The sequence below is a fragment of the Ambystoma mexicanum genome, chromosome 5q (assembly GCF_040938575.1).
Source record: "Ambystoma mexicanum isolate Mex_15411 chromosome 5q, UKY_AmexF1_1, whole genome shotgun sequence".
Classification (NCBI taxonomy): Eukaryota; Metazoa; Chordata; class Amphibia; order Caudata; family Ambystomatidae; genus Ambystoma; species Ambystoma mexicanum.
This window is the reverse complement of record NC_090933.1, coordinates 1,284,087,728-1,284,108,881: the sequence shown is the minus strand read 5'-3', so window position 1 is coordinate 1,284,108,881 and position 21,154 is coordinate 1,284,087,728. Positions and strand designations below refer to the sequence as shown.

At 48.0% G+C, this 21,154-nt stretch overlaps 1 gene segment (V, D, J or C); it reads left to right on the top strand.

The window, feature by feature from the left end:
* The first annotated feature begins 275 nt into the window (after positions 1 to 275).
* The window catches only part of LOC138498388 (immunoglobulin heavy constant epsilon-like), a 246,953-nt gene continuing 226,074 nt past the window's right edge, over positions 276 to 21,154 (top strand). The window contains 2 exon segments of the C gene segment in view: positions 276 to 282; positions 330 to 632. Of these exon segments, the coding sequence occupies positions 276 to 282; positions 330 to 632 (310 nt within the window).

Below are 21,154 nucleotides of genomic sequence, written 5' to 3'. Positions count from 1 at the left end.
AAGGGGGAGGTTTGTTTTTTCTCATTGACCTCCAGTGGAGGCAAATCTGTTTTAGGTAGGTAAAAGTTGTAAAATGTCAATACTTTGGACTGAAATATCAACAACAACAAATATCAGTTGGTCAGTGTGTTTGTATCCATTCTGGGCTTAAGAGAGCACCCCATCTCTGTGTTCTGTCTGCGTTTCTACTTCCTCAAATTATTGATAGTTTTTGTGCTATTTTCTTTGTAAAAGTGCATACATGGTGTGTTAACCCTCCTGCATAAGAATGTAACATGGAAGGTGAGCTTTAATGTAGCTTTGACTGAATGTCCTTGTTTTATTTCCAGGGAAGCCACAGGCCACGGATATTAAGTGTGTCCCCTGTGATGGAAACAACATGCAGTGCTGTTTGGAACTGCTTCGATTTTACCCAAAGGGAATCCAGCTTAAATGGAGCTCTGGCACTGGGAGTTTAAAAGATGTCCCCTTTGAGGTACATGAAATGGGGGAAGCAGCAGGATTCAGCATCAGAAGCATGTGTGTGATTAATGAAGAAGCCTTAACAGACCCTAACTATAAGATTCGCGTGACCTGGGAGCACAGCTCACTCGACGACCCGGAATACAAAGAGATCTCAGTGACAGACCCGGGTAAGAGAAGCAACAGGATATAGTGGGATGTCTGTGACCGACCCGGGTAAGAGAAGAAACGGGATATAGTGTGACGTCTGTGACAGACCCGGGTAAGAGAAGCAACGGAATACAGTGGGATGTCCATGATCGAGCTGGGTAAAAGCAACGGGATATAGTGGGGCACCTGCCACAGACCCAGGTAAGAGAAGCAACGGGATATAGCGGGCCATCTGTGACAGACCCGGGTAAGAGAAGCAACGGGATATAGTGGGACATCTGTGACAGACCCAAGTAAGAGAAGCAACAGGATATAGTGGGACGTCTCTGACAGGCCTAAGTAAGAGAAGCAACGGGATATAATGGGAGGTCTGTGACCGAACGGGTAAGAGACGCAACGGGATATAGTGGGACATCTGTGACAGACCTGGGTAAGAGAAGCAATGGGATATAGTGGGACGTCTGTGACAGACCCAAGTAAGAGAAGCAACTGGATATAGTGGGACGTCTGTGACCAATCCTGGTAAGAGAAGCAACAGGATATAGTGGGACGTCTGTGACTAACCCAGATAAGAGAAGCAACGGGATATAGTGGGATGTGTGCGACAGGCCCGGGTAACATGTACACATCTCTTACTTATGACTGTTGCAGACATCCCACCATATCCCGCTGCTTCTCCTACCCAGGTCAAAGGGCTAAAGGGGCAAAACTAACCACCAAAAATATAAGAAACAGGTGACATACAAAAGTAACATTAACCTAATGGGGCTAATGCTTCAAACTAAAGAGTACTGTACAAATGTACAAAATTACTTTACTACGCAGCATTTGAATAAGTGGTCGCATGTAAATGGGGCGTAGAGAATGTAGGCAAGATGGAAGGGGGAGCGCCCTCTTCGACAAGTAAGTGAAGTTCAAGCTGATTTTTAAAGAGATCCACTGTCTGGCTGCCTTTAATTGGGATGGCAGAAGGCTCAAATAGAGTAGAGCAATGAGTTGGTGAGTAGGTTGATACAATCAGATAGGTACTGCGTAACAAGACCATTGATAGCTTTGTAGGCTAGGAAAATGAACTTAAAAAGGGACAGTTATGCATGGAGAGACAACCGGCATGGTGTCCGAAGGTAGAAGTGGGCGGGGTCTGGGTTGGCGGCAGAGAGTGAGGGTAGCAAAGTTGAGGACTTTGTGGAGAGGGAAGAAGGCCAATGAGTAGGCATGACCAGTAGCCAAGTTTGCTGAGCACAAGGGTGGAGATTCATGTTATTCGTAGAGTGGTAAGAAATGGATGAATGTTCCAAATGTTCATTAGGTTAATACAGGCAGCAGAAGTGGTGGTAGCAATGAAATGTTGCAATCAGAGTTCGCTATTAAAGAGGAGAGCAAGAGGTTCAGGCCAGAAAAAGATAAAAGAGGGGAGAATGGTGATGGAATTGGAAGACAGAAGAAAGATGGCTCTGTTTTTGAAGAGTTAAGCATGAGGCTGCAGAAAGCCATCCTGCGACTTGCAGTGAGACAATTGGTAATCCATTCCAAGATGGTGAAGGTGAAGGCAAGGACGTCATTTAGGGGTTGCCAGGGGCCGCACCTGCGACCTCTGTATTCTCCCTTGTTAACCCTGTGGTCTCGCCTGGTCCCCCTAAAAGAAAATCTTTTACATTTTTTTTAAACATTTTTTTATTGAGGCTTCTGGGCTGTGGCCAGCAGCATGTGGCTCTTTGTTTCTGGAGTGGCTGGTTTTCCGATAGCTATAGCCAGTAAGATAGCTCAATGTGTGTGTGATCTGCAGGATGCAGGCTCGACTCCCAGCAAGGTCAGCCTTTCATCCTGCTGATGTTGATAAATGAGGACCAACACAGGCTGGGTGATATTGTATGTATATTTGTTTTATATGAAGCGCTTAAGCGTAAGTGCTATATAATAACAACTCATTAACGTTTGGCCTTGGACATCTGCTTGCATTCACAGTAATTTGGTAATATGAGCCTATACGCAATATTAATGATACATATGCTGACTCATTCTTGTATGAAATGTAAATCCCTTTACAGTGATATCGTAACCATATTACTCCAACATACCGTCCCCTTTCCTCCATACTTATGGGACATTCCTCCGTCCTGTGGGACGGGACCGGAGCACTTTGTAAAAAGCATCACATTTTTCAAAAATGTGTCCTTCCTCTCTTTTTACGCAGGGTACCGCACGCGGCCGTAACCCCGCCCTTCTTAGCTCTGCACAGCGCATCGCCCATCAGTCCTTTTCTCCGCTCGTTCGGGACTGGACGCACTTGCATCTTCAGAAGATTTTTTACTTCCAGGTCCTCCTCTCCTGCTCCGGCTGGCGGTCGCGAGTCCGTCTATGCCGTTTCAGGTAGATTATCCTACTTGTTCTTGTCAGCGACGCTTTGCTAGGGCGGACCCCCATTCCCTTTGCTTAGAATGTTTGGGTCCGGACCACCGGTGGGTCTCGTGCTTTTACTGCGACCCCTTTCGGTCCAGGCGCTTCAACGTCGATTGGGGCGGTGGGAGGAGGTGTTCCAGCGCGCTCCCCCACTGCATTTTCTTACGTTCATCGAAGAAAAAAAGAAACGCCCGGTGAGTTCTTTACTTTTTAGAGAACCCCGGCCGGGGGACTCCTTCCCGGGGTCTTCCCGGTCCGGGAGGAGCGTCAAGAGCTCTGTTACCGGGGTTTGCCCTGAGGTGCCTTCTGGGTCTCAAAAGTGTACCAGAGTTTTCTCTGAGGGTCTCCGTAAGGGGCCTATTGACACTGGGTTGCTATCCGAGGCCCCTCCTGTGGGGGCTATTTGTGGGCCAAGCTCGGCTGCAGTGGAGGGTACCGGAGCTTGCTTCGAGGTCTCCCAGGTTGGAGCTTCCCTTAAAAACACAGGGGTACGCCCTGAGACCTCTGTTGGGGCTGTTAGTACTGAACAAAAGTCCGAGGCCCGTGGTAGGGCTTTAGAGACCGGGCTCGGGTCCGAGGGCCCTCGTTTGGTGGCTAGTGTAACCGACAGTTCTGAGAGGCCTTTTAAGGTTTTGTCAGTGTGGTGTGTTCCTCATCGGTCCCGTTCAAGCAGTGACAGCAGACCTGTTGAGGGGGCACTGAGTAAGGTCTTGGACCATGATACCTCAGTTACCAGCGATACCGAGGTCCTTCCCTTGAAGGCTTCTTTGGCTGTTAGCATGTCTCAAAAACATTCTAGGCCTCACAGCAACGGTTAGGCCGAGGTTCCTTTTATCAAGGCTAAAATGAAGACCCCTGACCCACCTGTGGAGACCCCTGTCTCACTTCAACACGTGTCGCAGTTCCCCTCAGGTGCGGACAAAATGGCGGCCGTTCCCGCCAAGACTACGGCGGCCATTTTGGATACCTTCTTACAACTACGCCATCGGCCCTAGGTGTGGGGAGTTGATTATCAGGTGAAGATCGTTTTCCTTGTGCACATCCTTTTCGTCCAGTTTATGACTAGAACGCTCAGAGGCCCCTACCCCACAATGCCTTGCTTCCGCCGGCATCGGCACCCCTGATTTATGTGGACACCAGTGGTTAAGGGCCCTCTTGTCAACCCTCTCCATTGCGTCCTTGGAATTACTCCTCTTATGAGAGGCCTCCTCCAGTCGCACCTAAATCATCGGTGGAGGACGCCTTTTTTGGCAAGTTTCAAAAACTGATGCGTTCCGACCCCATGAAGGAGTACTTTCGAGGCTTGTTTAGGGAGATATGCCCGCCTGCGCCAACGGTCCCAGCGGCGGTTGCTGTGCCTCCGCCGGCACCACCCTTACCGGCTTGGCCTCCCCCAACTATTCCACCCCTGCCTCCGTCGTCCCCAGTGGACAAGGCGATTGTGGTGCCGGATGTGACTCAACCTAATCCGGACCTGTCGGATGATGTACAGGGCGATCAGGACAGCGAAGACCAGCCCCGCTCTGTCAGAGCTTTTCATGACCGGGTGCTGGACATGATGTGTCTGTTGGATGTTCCAGCACCTGAGGCACCCGCTCCGCAGGAGGGCGTGCTTTCGGGGGCGTTCACCTTATCTCCTTCGGAGCGTACTGGCTTGTTATTGCAGAAGGACGTTTTGGCCGAGGTCTGTAAAATTTGGGAGAAAGCAAACTCCGGACTGTTTGTCAATAAGAAGATTGACACGCGTTATAGACTCCATTCTTCGGAAGTGGCCTTAGTGTCGTGTCCGCCCCGCTCCTCCACGGTAGTGGCTGCAGCCACTTTGCAATCCAGACCTGCGTCATCATCTTCTACGACGGCTACACAGGTTCTGGCCAAAGAGGATAAACTTCTCGACTACCTTGGGAGGAAGATTTTTGCTAACTCAGCCCTGCAGCTGCATCAAGCCAATGCGGAACTAGTGTTAGCGGGGGCGAATATGAAAATGTGGAAAGGTCTGTCGGAGTTTGAGGAGTTTATTCCCACTGAAAAGCTGGAAGATTTCAAGGCAGGTTTGTCGGACGCCAGGGTCTTGGCACAGGATCTGCTGGAAGCTGCGGCACATCACGTCGACACCTCGGCCCGGGGCCTTATGCTTGGTGTGGATACCTCTCGTCAGGCTTGGCTGCAAGCCACCAAGTTCTCCAAGGAGGTGCAGGATAAGGTTTTGGACCTGCCTTTCGATGGCAAGGAGCTCTTTCATTCTTCAACAGACTTGGAACTGACCAAAACTAAGGACAGCACTCAGACCGCCAAGTCCTTGTCTGTTCTGGTAAAACCTCCTTTCAGGACACAGAGATCGTTGTCAAACCCTCAGCCTTCCTCTGGTTTGAGGGGTTTTTTAGATCGGAAATCCCGCAGCAACAGAGTCGGTTTTTCTCCCGCTCCTCAGCCTCCGCCTTGGGTTCAGGTGGTGCTGCCATCGACAAACCAGCAAAATGAGGGTTTTCTGCGCTCGCACGAGACCCCGGTGGGAGGACGCATGGCGTCTCATTGGGAGGCGTGGCAGACCCTCACCGAGGACCGGTGGGTCTTGTTAGTCGCTCGGGCGGGCTTCCGCTTACCCCTTCCCCGTACCCCACCCATCAATCCTCCTTTCCAGCAGTCGGGGGCGCCCTCCCTCAGAGCCGAGATTCAGAAGTTACTGGATCTCAGGGCGCTGGAACCCGTTCCTCTAGGGGAGCAAGGGGAGGGCTTCTATTCTCAGCTGTTTACGGTGCCCAAACCCAACCAGGCTGGCCTGCGCACCATCCTAGACCTTTCAAAGTTCAATCTCTCTCTACCCCAAGAGAAATTCAAGATGATCACGCCCTTTCAAATAAAGTCCTCTTTACAGAATTGCGATTGGCTCAGCGTGGTGGACCTCCAGGATGCGTATATGCATATCTTGATCTGGAGTCCGCATCGGAGATACCTACGGTTTTCTGTGGGGGAGGAGTACTTCCAGTTCGGAGTTCTCCCTTTTGGCCTCAGCTCGGCACCGCATGTCTTTACGAAGATGATGTCGGTTATCGCAGCTTTTCTTCTGCTACAGGATATCCATGTGTATCCGTATTTGGACGATTGGCTGCTGCTCAGTCCTTGCCCGCTGGAAGCCTCAAGCAATCTTCAGTCTCTCCTCCAGCTCCTGTTTCACCTTGGGCTGTTGGTGAACTGGCGGAAATCTTCCATGATGGTCTCTCAGGACTTGACTTTCCTGGGTTTTCGTTGGAACACGATCGACTGGAGAGTTTACCTGGCCGGGGACAGAATGGCAGATCTGTTGACCACGTGTCAGATGTTTGCGCAGTTGGAGAGCATGTCGGCCTGGTGGTTCCAGAGGCTTCTGGGCCTCATGGCCTTGTGCGTATTGGCTCTTCCCCTTTCTCGGCTCGGCTCGGAGTTCTTGGCGTCAGGCTGTGGATCCGGACTCCAAGATAATATCGATTCCGGCTTTTATGAGAGTGGACCTGGTGTGGTGGTCGTCTCTCAGCAACCTGTCGGTGGGTGCGGGTTTCCAAGACCCCGCTCCGATGGTGACGATCACGACAGACTCCTCCCTTCTGGGGTGGAATGCGACGTTGGATCTTCTTCAGGTCTCCGACCTCTGGTCGCCCCAAGACAAGTTCCTTCATATAAATCATCTGGAGCTTCTGGCGATCTTCCTGGCGCTCAAGGCGTTCAGGCCAGTAATTGCCAACAAAGTGGTTTGTGTTCGCACGGACAATGCGGTGTCCATGTTTTACATCAACAAGCAGGGGGGCACCAAGTCTCCTCCTCTTGTGGATCTGGCCATTCAGATTTGGGATTGGGCGGTTCAGCATGGTGTCTGGCTGGTGGCAGTAAGCATCCCGGGCCAGCTGAACGTCACGGCAGATGCCCTCAGCCGACAAACAATGGTCAGCTACGAGTGGGAATTGACAGCGGAGGTCCTCTCACAGATATTCATGTGTTGGGGCACTCCGGAAGTGGACCTCTTCGCAACATCGACGAACAAGAAACTTCCTCTGTATGCCTCCAGAAATGGGCTGGGAGCCTCCTCTCTGGGAGATGCTCTCGAGATTCCATGGCACAGCATGAGGGCCTGTGCTTTTCAGCCTCTGCCTCTGATTCATCGGACGATTTGCAAGTTGAAGAACACAGTGAACTGTTATCTTCTGGTCATAGCTCCGTGGTGGCCGACCAGGTTCTGGTTTTCAGAGCTTTAACATCTGTTGGTGTGTGCACTGATCAGGCTTCCGCTAGTTCCTGATCTGCTTCACCAGAGAGATCGGCAGCTGTGGCACCCCTCCCCACAATCGTTCAGCTTGGTGGCATGGTCCCTGAGTTCAGATCTTTAGAACATCTCAACCTGTCTGCTGACAGCATGCTTATTATTCAGGCAGCCAGGAAGCCCTCGATGAGGTCTCAGTATAGAAGCAAGTGGCTTTGGTTCTGTCACTGGAGCTTAGCCAAACAGCTGGACCCCAGGGTGGCTACAATTGACACAGTGCTGTCCTTCGTCTCTCATCTAGCAGAGTCATCTAGCAGAGTCGGGCATTCATGTCCTGTCATGCAGGACTTATCTTTCGGCTGTGGCCGCCTACCTATCCACGGACCAATGCTCTTTTCTCACTGTCAAATCCAGTGTTAAACAGCACTTTGCGGGTCTAATGCATCTTTACCCTCCTGTTCGCAAACCGCATCCGACGTGGGATCTGAACGTGGTTCTTATGGCCTTGTGCCATAAGCCTTTCGAACCAATGGCTACGGTAGATCTTAAGCACTTTTCGTAGAAGGTGTCTTTCTTGGTCGCTGTTATCTCGGCAAGGCGTGTGAGTGAGCTCCGAGCATCATTTCTTGGTTTTCCACAAGGATAATGTTGTCCTCAGGACAAATCCTTCTTTCTTACCAAAGGTGGTTTCTGATTTCCATCTAAATCAGTCAGTCTCGCTGCCTGTCTTCTTTCCAAACCCAGCTTCGGAAGCTGAGAGGGTTTTGCATTGCCTGGATGTTAGAAGAGCTCTTAAGCTGGACAGAACATCTGAGCTTAGGAGTTCTTCTCAACTATTGGTGACCTTTGGTAACCTGCAAGACAAGCAGGCCTTCAAAGCGACTATCTCCAGATGGATTGCTGCCTGTATTACGGAGTCTTACACTGTTCAGGGTCTACAGCCTCCTAAAGGGATTCATGCACATCTGGTACGGGGCAAAGTAGCTGCTCTTGCCTTTCAAAAGTATGTCCCCTGGGAGACCATTGCGAAAGCGGCTACTTGGGCCTCCCCATTGGCTTTTTGTAAACATTACTGCTTGGACTTGAGCTCCAGATCTGATGCTCAATTTGGCCAGGCTGTGCTGAAAAACCTTTTTCAGTAACGGGTTTCCGTCCACCCGTAGTTCCTGTGAGGAGTGCTTGGAAATCTCCCATAACTATGGAGGAAAGGGGACGGGACGTAGGAGTATAACCAGGTCACTCACCGTAGTGACCACCTTACTCCTAGTCCATAGTCCCCTTTCCTCCATACGGCCGCCCGCCGTCCCCTCTAATAAGGTTCCTCTATTATTGCTTAAAGGTCTCTGACCTGGCGATAGAAAAGGACTGATGGGCGATGCGCTGGGCGGAGCTAAGACGGGCGGGGTTACGGCCGCATGCGGTACCCTGCGTAAAAAGAGAGGAAGAACACATTTTTGAAAAATGTGATGCTTTTTACAAAGTGCTCCGGTCCCGTCCCACAGGACGGAGGAATGTCCCATAAGTATGTAGGAAAGGGGACTATGGACTAGGAGTAAGGTAGTCACTACGGTGAGTAACCTGGTTATTTTCCTAGTGTACTTAGAAACAATGCTATGTGATGCCACTTCCTGTTTTGTCAACGGGTGAAAGGTCGTGTTACATCGCTTCCTGTGATCAGAGGTCAAGAATTGGGTGATGTCATTTTCGCTACACGTGGCATTTTGTTGAAATGACGTCCCTGGGCGAAGGGGAGAAAAGAGAAAGAATTTGATTGTCACAAGCAAAGAGGTGATAGTGAAAGCCAAAGGATGAGATAAGTCTTCTGAAGGCAGAGGAATAGAGGGTGAAGAGCAGAGGTCCAAGGACTGACCCTTGATGGATGCTGACAAGGAAATGCTTGTTTTCAGAGGATTGTAAGTGCCAGGTGATTTTTAAGTTTCAACCTTCCAGGTAGGAGGCATTCCAGGCAATAGCAGATTTTCGAACCCCAAGGTCTTGGAGAGTGAGGAGGAGAGAGTGGTTGGCAGTGTCAAAAGTGGCAGAGAGCTCCAAATGATGAGTATAGATGAGAGTTTGGAGTGTTGAGCAACAGAGAAAAACATTGAAAAATGCATGAGTGCAGTCTCTGTGGATTATTTCTACCAATGCAAGATAAAATGGGATCTCCAAGTCCATTATCCTCAAGTTACTTGGAGACCCGGTTGAAGATCACCCGCAAAAGGACCTGTGAATAACGGAGGAGGGAAAATGGACACTGATACACTGGGGCATTTGGGCCAGAAGAGGTTTTCTTGAAAGGTGTAAGACAGGTGCAGATTTTAAGGAGGCAGGGAAGAGTCCAGCAGAGACAGAGAGAGGTTATTGTGTTGTTGGTATGCGCTACATTCACCCACCTAGACAATAGGTCTACCAGTACAGTACATGCTGCCACTTCCACTGCGATCAGCTCAACTGTACTGATCTCAAAGTTGGCGACAGAGGAAGACAAAGGAGAGCGCATGTCATGGTGATTAGTGTCTGACTCAGCGGCAGACCTTGTGGTGTGGCTTGAGTCCAGGAAGAGTGTGAGACAGAGCGAGTACAACGTGTGACGTGGTGATGTTGCTGTTCTCCCGTGCAGCCGTCAGTCGACCATTGGAGCCGGAGTTGGATGAGTAGCTACAGAGGGGAGAGGGAGCCTGTAGTTCAGAGTTCATTATGCTGTGATGTAACAGGTCAGTGAAAGCAGCGAGGGCGTGTGGGAATCCAGCAGGAGTATGGTGTGACCCCCAGCACTGTCGGTGCCCAGCTCCCTGAGACCGGGTCAGGTGACGTAAGGGACAAGGAGCTGAGACAGGGGCAGAGGTAGCGGTAGAGGGAAGTGCTATATTGTATGTTTTCTCTCTGCTCGCTGATGTAGGATTTAATCCTTTAAATCATTTAAATCTTATCAGCTCTTTTCGCACGTGGTGTTAACACAACGCTAACCCCACATTAACTCGCCTGCGGATACTCCTATCGCAGAGTGCAGCTATATGAGCTGGCAGACCAGACATAAGAAGGAGTAGGACACCTGAACTGGATCATCAATGCTCTCTCATCCAGTTTGTCACTGCACTGCATTTCCATAATGGTGGTGTGGGGTTTTGCCCTGGAGTGGTGACCACAGAGCAGGGTTGGTAATCTACCCCACCTTTACAGAATAAATCAAAGGCGTGGCAGTGGGCGTGAGTGCAGTTGTCTGCAGGAATTGTCCTGCATTGCTACAGTGTTGGTGCACACACCTCCCTGGATGTTGTGATGAATCCAATGGAGTCATCACGGATTCCCCAGTCGGAGCCTCCTCCCATGAGGCCCGGGGAAGGCAGCCACTGCCTGGTCAGAACCCTGGTGGCGGTTAGGTGAGGGAGGATCACATGGGAGTAGATAACCACCGGGGAGATGTCATGAATTCATTGGATGATGCACAGTATTTCCCCCCTTCTCATGAGGAAAACCCAATGACCCCCCCAAAACCTTAATGGCCTATTGTTAACTAAATATTCCCCAATGTAGAGGAAATCAATTAATCTTTTCTTTACACTCTTCTGGTCAGGCCCACACTTTTGAGTCAGACACTCACCCCTCATACACAACCCCTTTTGTTTCTAATATGTCTTCAGGTGAAACCTCTGAGAAAAACCATCTAAGAGCTAAAAGGCCAATGATATCCATGGACTCCAACTCCCATAACCACTCAGGTACTGAGACGAGGAGGAGCAGGGGTGGACTGCCATATGGGGAACTCTGGAGATTTACCGGTAGGCCTCTGCACCCTGGGCCCCTTTTGTGTGGCATTTTCAAATGTTCTCATAGGAAAAGCATTGGGCCTGCTGAAAATGTGTAAAATGGGGCCACTTTGAAAATTATTTCCAGGGCCTCTTTTGGTTCCCAGTCCACCCCCGAGGAGGAGGATGAGGGAGTTTGTGCAAAATGACAGGAGCTTGATGTACCACATGCAGACTAGTTGGTTTCTGTATTCCTCTGTGCGCGGGACATTTAAAAATGGCAAATGCACTGTCGGAAGGAAGAGTGCAGGAGAGGACTTCAAACCTCATGCTGAGGCTCACGGACGTGGAACGCTGGAAAGCCACTGGAACAAGAAGAGAGAAGCTGCGTGTGAACAAGGAGAGCCACGAAGGCGCAGGGAGCCAAGTAGGACCTCATGGTAGGTAAGCCATATGCAGAAGCAGCGTTCTCCAGTCCAGACAGAGGGTGATAGCTGGCGTGTGACTGCAGAGCCGCATAAGAGGCTGGGGCTGAACGTGTACACTCCGAATTGGAAAAGCAGCTTCAGGCGCCACACTGCTAAGGCGTGAACAGAGTAGGAGATTCTGGACACCACCGGTGAGTCTGCCTAAAGCAGCTCGGGCCCTGGGGGATTCCGACAAGCGTGCCACCAAGTACTTGAACAATATGATATTACTGGTGTAGAAAATACCCGAAACCTATTTAAATGCAATCAAGAGAAAGTACAACAACAAATAAATTAGAGAGATGCATGAGATGCCAGTTTGAGGGAAGAGTTATCCAATACGAAGAATATTTTAATGCAGACGAGGCAAGGTATAAAGGCAAATCCCAATGATGAGAAGAATATTTGAATGCAGACAAGGTAAAGCATAAAGACGAACTTCAATCAAAGACAGATAAATGAAATGCCAATGTGGGGAAGAGGTTTGAACTGCGCAAATGATACAAAGTCCTCACAATATGTGCTATTTTGGTATAGCCAAAGAACTGTGGAGTTGAAAAAAGATACCTGGCAAGATAGTATACCAGGTGACCCACAAAATCGCAAAGGAAGTCCTGGCAGGCAAGTACACCAGGCAGCTGAAGTTGATAAAGATACCTGGCAGGGCAGTATACCAGGTGATTCAGAAAGCTACAAAGAGAAGTCCTGGCAGGTGAGTACAACAGGTAGCTAAAAGTGTATGAAGATTCCTGGCAGGGGAGTCCACCAGGTGATCTATTAAGCTACTAGAAACACTACAGAACGTATTGTTTAAACAAGAACTTTGTGAGCCCAACAAAGGAACTGTTATTTACAAGAGACACTTTGTGCCGTCCTATCAAGAATCCAGGGGAAGGGGACCAACCTCTGGGTCCAAGGATCTCTACCTTGGAGAACATTTTTGTTGGAATCCTTTTTGATACTTTTGGTTTTGAACACTTTTTGCTAATATCAAGTCAGAGACATTTCCTTGCACCTTTTAGTGTGAGAGTCAGGTTAGGACGTTTTGGACACAAAGACAGTTTTAGTTATCGACTTCCTGACACAGGCAGGTCCTTAGTTTTGAGTTCATAGGAAGGGAAACCCTCCTTAGCATAGGGCGGGAGAGGTATCCACTAATCCAACTTTGTAACGCCAGAAAGAGCGATTGTGGCATGCAACTCCCCCGTGAAGGGTGACTAGACGCTAACATCCACTAATATGAAAAGAAAAATTACTGACTGTTTTAAAAACAGAGGTGCTAGTGAGGGTGACTTGCCCTCAACAACTCTGCTTGCTCTATTCTGGGTAGAGTCTGACTCCAAGTTGATAAACCCTCATGCGACTAATCCTAATAGCCTTGTTTAGAGTGATCTGGGTCAAGCAGAGTTGAGTCCTACTGTGAAAGGTCAAACCAGCGTCAGCCTTTATCTGATACCCCGGCACCTTTCATCACGCAAATGGACAACCAACACAATTTATTCCTTGATTTTTCCCTGTCATCGTGTTCCTCCCAGTAAATACCTCGATCACACCCGGCACAGTCTTTGCAAGGTCTAAAAGCTCTTAATTTTCTACTTCATTCTTTGGGGAAAGTGTACAAACTTCTAAAGTGCATAGTTAAGTCTCACGCAATTATTTTTAATGATAGCCAAGAATAATGTAAGACCCTGGTGGAGGGTTTTAGTTGGCAGCGGGAAGGCTCTGGGCTTGCTACCGAGGTAACAACTGGTGCTGGGGGAGAGGTGCTGTCTTGCCTGCAACTCAACCAATGCCCCAGCCTAACCCCAGACTCACCTCCTTCAATAGTTCACTTGACTAAATCACCTGTCATGTGAAGTATCGCCTATCTTGTTGCCTGTGCCTTTTGTAATATGTTTGCCTACGCAAACAGGCTCTCACAAGAATAACAAAGTCTCGGCTTCTACTAATCATTACAAAAACAAGAAAAAAATATCGAATGTCCAAGAAAATAAACAAAAGCTCATCTTTGAAATTCTTTAGAGCTCTATTTTTATAAAAATCATACTGAATCAGTGATGTTGAGTGGTCTTGAACATACAGCAGGAGGGGAGGTTGGAGACGCAATCAGCAATAATGAGTGAATGTCATAAGAGCTCTAACCTAAAGGAACCCAGGAAGCAAAAGAAAAGGAAGATGGTGACTATTGGCCAGACAGTACCCATGCCCCCTTCACCCCCAATCACAGTAACTACAAGTGTGCAAACTGAGTAAGTGGACTTGCCTGACATGTGAAGGGGAAGTGAGGGGCCTAGAGGGTCTACAATTTACCCTGGGAACTTGGTGACCTTTGGAGACCACACAGCAAGAATGCTCTGGAAGTCTGGAGATAGCACCGCCCCGTATCTATGGGCATTGGACTTCATCAGACAAGATCTTGAATGAACATGTGCTATGCTTGTTGTTAAGATATTTCATATAGGCTCGCAACAGTATTGTTCTCTTTTCTATATTGTTCAGTAAGATTTTACGATGTGGGTAACCTTGACGGTAAATCCCAGATATTTTTGCTCCTTTGTGAACTCTAATTGTTTGTTACCCTAGTAAATTTTGTCCACAAAAATGGAATAATTTTAGTAGTACCGATGTTCATTAAGAAGCCATTATTCAACGTATACTGGTGAAAGGCTGTTAATAGTCTTTCTAGACCAACTTGGGTAGGGTCCAGTAGTATTACATCGTCAGCATAAGATATGCAAAACGATTTGGTATCATTTATTTGAGAGAAAATGAACACATCGCTTGCAAGCTTTCGTCCCATGTTTGGCTTGTACAGGTTATATACATAGGGGCTAGAAAGGACCCCTGTCACAAGACTCTATATGTGGGGATTATGGTAGATGTATGCCCCAGCAGGTTTAAGGTTGCTTGTAAATTAGTATCAGAGTGTATATAAACCATAATACTTAAAAGATGGTTTAGTAATCCCCATTGGTTTAGTTTAGCCCGTAACCTGTTTGGGTTTACCTTGACAAAGGCAAGAGAAAGATCAATACTAGCCAATATACAGGGGCAGAGGTGCGCTTCCATGTGGATATATGAATTTCATGAATTGCATAGCCATTAAGAGCCATGCCTACAGAACTGTACAACCCTGTGTAAAATTGACAGTCTGGCAACTGAAGAAGGGCATGCTTATGCATTATCACAATCCCTCTGGCATCATGAACGCAATGATCCGTCCATGCTCTGGATGCAGGCATAGTTAGTGATATGCAACCATTAAATTCACTGTAGAGTTGTCCTTTTGTGTCCTATCATGGTTCGTATCTCTCCGATGTTGAGAAGTTGGTCAGTCTGGTATGATATCATTATTGAATGACCTTAGATCCATAACCTCAGTTTGCTTGTTGGCTTGCAAATGACTGCTCCTTTGCCTCAATTCTTTCTATTATACCTTGCAGGTCCATTGCTGACAGTTCTCCCCTTTATGTTCCTGCCCGGAATGTTCTGTACTTTATGTGCAACTGGTGGTGCCCCACATTGTCAGCCTAATGCGATTTGTGAACCCCTTGGGGCATCCTAGGCCTCCCCTAACGGCATCCCTGTCTTCAATTATCACAGCCCTGCATGCTGTTACTACTTCCTCTGCATAGGGGTCTAGCTTCAAATGTAACCTCTTTTGATGCACCCACCTTAGGAGAGGGGTGCTTCCTTTGCAGGAAACATAAACATTACCATCTGCAATTCTCTCCTTAAAGCCTAACTCAGCATGAAACCACCCGATCAACCCTGTGTTTTCCCCCACAGGCGTTCGAGTATAATTGTATTCTTTTTTCGAATATTGATGGTGCCAACATTTCATTACATACTTTCTTGTGCAGTAGAGTGTGTTTTCCCCCCTAATCCACCATCTTTTCGAGCATTGGTCCATAGACAGAGGTCGGCTTTGGTTCCATTGCTATCTTCAATGACAAACAAGGCTTCTTCTAATTCTTTGCAAAATTCCACCACCGCATTGGTTGAGCTCAAAGTTGACTCTCTGCTCTTCAATCTCTCTTCTTACGTTTTCTAGAGACCATTCGTATTCTGAGACATGCTTTGCTGCAGCCTAGGTGATACAGTCCATCACACCTGAATCATTTCTTTCTGTCTTCGCGGTCCTTCCTCTCCCAGCAGTTTCTGTTGGTTTCTTCCTCACTATGAGTTTGATTCTCTTGCTATGGTACAAGTATTTCATTAGCATTGGTTTTTGTCATCGCTTGTTATCAGGTCTTCTTTTCTGACTTGTCTTTTCTAGGACTTTCATAATATGGCTGTTTCCTACTTCTTTAGCCACTTGTAGTACTTCATCCAAACTGGGGCCTCCTTTTGACCATACGGCTTCTCCAACTTTACTGTCTATGTTTTTCAAACTTGAACTACAATGTCCTGTGTTTGGTGTGCGATTGGTTCGTGTCAGGCGTCTCTGGTGGCACAATTCTTGCTCCCGCGACCGAACATCCTTTCTCCTGGAGCAACAGCGACATACTGTTCTGCGTATATTCTGCCCCGCCCCCTCTGGCATTACCAGCCTGAATGCCCACCTAAAAGAAGCGATCACATAATACTTCACCTGACCAGGCGGGAAGTATTCTTGACCTTGTATATCCTGTGTCATTGGTGAGACTGGTTCAGGGTGAGGCGTCGCTAGTTGCTGAAGTTTCGCTCCCACCCAAGCGCCAATTCTTATCGGAGGAAGAGCAGCATTCTAATCAATGTTTCACCCACCCCGCCCCATCTGATAGCCGCAGAGAAACGACTTGACTCAAGGTGGCGATCATGTGATAGACCACATGACTGGGAGGGAGGTATTCTTGAACCTGTTAATTGGAAGAATCTTAGAGAATCCTGTGTCTGGTGTGAGGTTGGTTCTGGGGAAGTGTTGCTGGTGGCAGAGGCCTTGCTCCCCTAAAGGACCTCCTAGTTAGTGACTCCTTCGTGGCGTGCTTTCTCCAAAGGCACTTAGAACTAGAAGAAGAGCAACGTAGAAGTTGGTTGCACCAGTTTTAGCTTGTTTGATCCGGTGAGCGTTGATCCATTATTTGTTTGTTGTTCTGGACATGACCTGTGCCAGGACATGGGACCTATAAACACTGGCCGCCACAATACCAATAACATAACATTACCAAGAGATAGCTCTATTCCTGAGAGTGCCACGAAGGGCTTTTATACCAGTTCTAAAGTCTAGGGACTATTAGATCTGCATTGAGAAATGCTTCTGAACCACGTGACTTGTTAGTTGATGAAGCATTAGAGTTATTTATTAAAAGTAATTGAGACCTGGTTTCCTCAGGGCTGTCCCACTAGTTTAAATTCAATTTTACACATAGGGTTCTCCGCTCATTATAAAAATCATGCTGGGAAGCGATGTCTGGGGGTTCCCTTCTTTCTTTCTAATACTCTTAGAGGTGCACCCGATCTGCTCTTCATTTGAGAATTTGACATTGAAAGTGACAGCAGGTGTGGATTTCTCTGTGTTAATTGTATTGGATTTTAATCTTCATCGGGTCCATACGAAAGCAGTTTTGGTCCCGGATTGCACAGATTTATTGGATATTTTAGGGTTCACATGAATCTCCTCTGACCCACCCACTCGGCTAGATTTTGTTTTAGCTTTTAATATTTGTCTAGCTTTTAATATTTGTCTAGCTCACCATCATTTAATAAAAAATGTATTTGTGCTTGTAGTTATACAACCTTTGCACATACAAAAATATAATCACATCTCATATAGATTAAAACAGACAGTATTGTTAGTGCATAAAACAGTAATTAAATAATTAATAAATAATTGGAGAAAACCATGGTTTCCCCTTTCTGAACAAGACTTGCTAAAACCCTATGACATCACTATCATAGAACAATTGTCGAACAGCACAGGCAATCATAGATTCAAAATTAGATCAATCTGTCCTTAACCTGGTTCCATACATGGAAAGCAGCCGCCGTAATCACCTGTGATTCTGCACCATATATGGTGCTCCAAAGCTAATCCGAAGCAATATTCTGAAATTCCCTGTAACCTGTTTCATAGAGATTAACCTGTATGTAACAGTTGGTAAGAACATGTCTCGCTGTTTCAAGTGACCTTTTACATATTCTGCAAATCCGATCCTCTATTGAGATCCCAGCGCAAACCCCCGTATTGTTATGTTATGTTAAAGTGTTTTTTCACACCCAAGGGTGTAGCGCAAACGACACCACAAGGCAACCTGCCGCTAAAAGCTGAAACCAATGATCACGAAACACAAAATGAAGGAACTAGAATAGTAAGGTTTTTAATACCTTCCAAAATTGCAAATGTGCAGAAACCTTATGCAAGGATACAGGAAGAACATTCCAGAGTATAGCGGCACTGAAGGAGAAGGAACTCCCCCCAGTTATCGCTCGATTGACCCTGGGGACAGCCAAAAGAAAGTGGCCCCCACAGCATAATGCACGAGCAGGCACATACAACCGAGGTTTTTGACGCAGACATACAGGGGAGACTCTTCATAGTGCCAAGAGTCAGATATCAGGGTCTGAATGACCTATATCGGGTGAGAGGTGCTGTAGTTCTTCCTCAAGCAGGTTTGGGAGTAATGGAGCAACCCCCTCCCTTTCACCCAAGTTGTCAACATTCCCAGCAGTAGACTTGAAATAATTTTGGATGAGCTATCCAACATAGCTAGCATACGAAAGTTGGAGGGAATATCCAGAGGGCCCGATTTGTGCACCGGTACCAAGATTGATTGCCTCCAAGACCCTGGTATTGTGCCGGTCTCGTAAATGTGGGGAAAATGTAGGTACAATAAGTCTGCCCAGAGAGAGGGATCGTCCTTGAGGACCAGGTTACTCATCCCATCGGCCCTATGGCCACAGAAGATTTCATGGTGTTTATAGCTGCTTCTAGATCCGTTTCATTGAGATAGTGCCACACCCACTTGTCTTTCATAGAGTGAGTTTGGGTGGTGTCCGGGGCCTCCCTATCATCCCAGTATGTATTCTTTATATGGGACGCCCAAGCTTCCTCTGAGACACCTATGATCTCATTTGTGGCAGAGCCAGCCACCGGGAAACAGACTATGTGCCCAAACCTCTCGGTATCATTTGTTAGGATCAATCTGTTTTTATAATTCCAACTTCCACTGGCAGAGCTACGTTGGTGGCTGGCCAACCATGATTTAGAGCCCTTTGTAATAAGGTGACTTTTCACATCCCTCTCTGCCCATTCCAGGCCTGCTTGCTTTTGGATCAGTCTCAAATCCCTATTTCGCTCCCTTTTCCTTTTCGCAATCTCAGTATCAGCTTGTTGTGAGCCTGGGAGCCACTCTGAAGGCCCTTCAGCCTCAGGTCATTTGCACTAGCTAACTCTTTATGTGGTTTTAATATCGCCACATCAAAGCCCAGCGCAACAAGATCATTAGCATGTTTGCAGATCAATTCTGCGGTCTCTAGCCAGGACGTGGTTATCAGCACCCAATTGGTAGCACTGCCAATCCACAGTAGTTCCAAAGAGGAAATGTCAGAGAGTGTCAGCTTGGATAGCGAAGGAATGAGCCCAAACAGCTGAAAGGGCCATGAACGATTCAAAAAAGGGCTTGAGTCTGGGGATCTTTCTCCACTATCTTCACAAACCTCAAACCCAGAGAGTCGCTTCCAAGCGATTTGTCTTGCCCCGATGATTCCTTACGTTGTTGCAGTTGTTCCACAAATTGAGCCAAGAAGGTTGGCTGTTGAGTGGGCCATTGAATGAGCCTGCACATGATGGTTTTGTGGGTGAGTCAGGACTGTCCGCTCAGTAACGGGCTTGGGCAGTCTTTTCGGATGATGGTCTCCACTTGATGGATGACACCTATACCAGTGCCTCCTCCAAGGAAACTCTCACCAACATCCTCTTTGTTGTTCCGCCAGACCTATGGACTCTACATATGGTCTCTGTGCTCTCTCCTTTTTCTTCTTCTCCCATTAATGGCGGCACTCAGTGGGATGCCCTCCTGGCCTCCTTCCATTCCTCTAAGGTCATCATTAATGCTTATTCTAATGGGACCGTTCTGATCCAAGGCCTTCAGGCCAACCTTCACCTCTTTGATAGATGCTTCCCGCGCCTCATCAATTTCCTTTCATCTCCAGCTGTCCTCTCTGTCCCCTCTATGGCCTCCTCGCCTCCCCCCTCTGCCTCATCCTCGGCTACCTTGCCCTCTCATTCTCTCTCTGCCCCCCTTCGGGCTCCTTCCACACCTCCGCAGGGCGTCCCTCTGATCTGTACCCCTCCCCGGAAGTCCTTCAAGGATGGCAACCTTCTCCACATAGCCACTCTTAACTCTCGCTCAGCTGCCAAACACTCCTCCGACATCTCCTGCCTTCTGGAAGAACTTGACCTCGATGTCCTCGGTCTCGCCGAGACATGGTTCATGGCAAGCACTGTCACAAGCTTTGACACGCTCCTCCCTGATGGCTACAAGATCCTCTCTGTGCCCAGGTCCAACCGCTCCGCAGGGGGTGTAGGCACTCAGATACAATAATACAAGCAAACACTGACCAGAGCTTTGGTATCAAAGTATATCATTATTTATTTAAAAACACACCGTTTGAAACACTCCAGCACTCTTATTGTAAAATATTCTAAACACAGTTACTATTGTAATATATACACCCCTTTTTCCTTATCAGATAAGTCACAGTAAAACACCACTTATTTTCATACAGAGGTGAGCGCTTAACTAGATTGCACTCCAATAAGTTTGTGAGAAAGGGAGGGAAAAAGACAGAATATGGAAAGGTACACCACTCTAAGTTTCAGGAACACTATTAGCAAGGCAGAAGAGCAAAAGTCACTGGTGAGCCAAAGTACAAAGGCAGGGCCCACTCTTAGCGAGAGCAGAGCACAAATGCGCCCAAGATCACACAGTTACACTAGGCTTAGAAAGTCTTGCAGAGGGTTCAAAAAGAGTTTAGAGAGGCTTAAGAAAGTTTAGCCAGGGTGTCCCAGACTAACCCAGGTTCGAAATCCGGGGGCTAAATCTACCCCGTACAGTCGGTAGCAAGGGAAGCCAGGCGGGACACGGTACCTTAAGTGGGAAGGATCCTCCAGCGGTGGCAGTTGTTCCTGGTAGTGGGTGTAAGTTGCGTCGTCGTCCAGGGGAAGAGAAGATCTCGACTTGGAGGAAAGATGAATGTTGTTGCACTACCAGGAAAGAAACCAGCCGTGGAGTTTTCCGGCTAAAGGTGGTACCTTTGTTTCGCGGTCGTGGTAAAACGTGGTATCCCGGTTGCCGGGGTGCTTGGCACAGGCAAGGCGGCCACAAGGTACGTGGGGAAGGCGGAAAGACGGTGAAACTGGTTATCCCCACCAGTCAAAGAAAGAAGACTCTCCGGCGGGAGATCTCCTCTGTCTCCTCTGTCGTTGGGAAAAGTGGTGAGGCAGTCCAGCAGGGCTCCACCGGTAGTGGTGTTGTGGCAGGTCGGCTCAGCTTCTCCCTCGTCGGATTCTTAGGTGGCGACTTCTGAAGTTCCAGTCCCCAAAGCTCTGCTTTTATGCAGCAAACCCCCATTCATTCAGCCTAGCTGTCACTCAAACATGCTAAGTGGTGAGCCGGCCGGCTCACCACTTGGGCCAATCAGGATGGAGTGCGACTTGAGTTGCCTAGGCAACTCAGTCCAGGGTGCCTAAATTTCCCTCCACCCCTCCTAAGTAC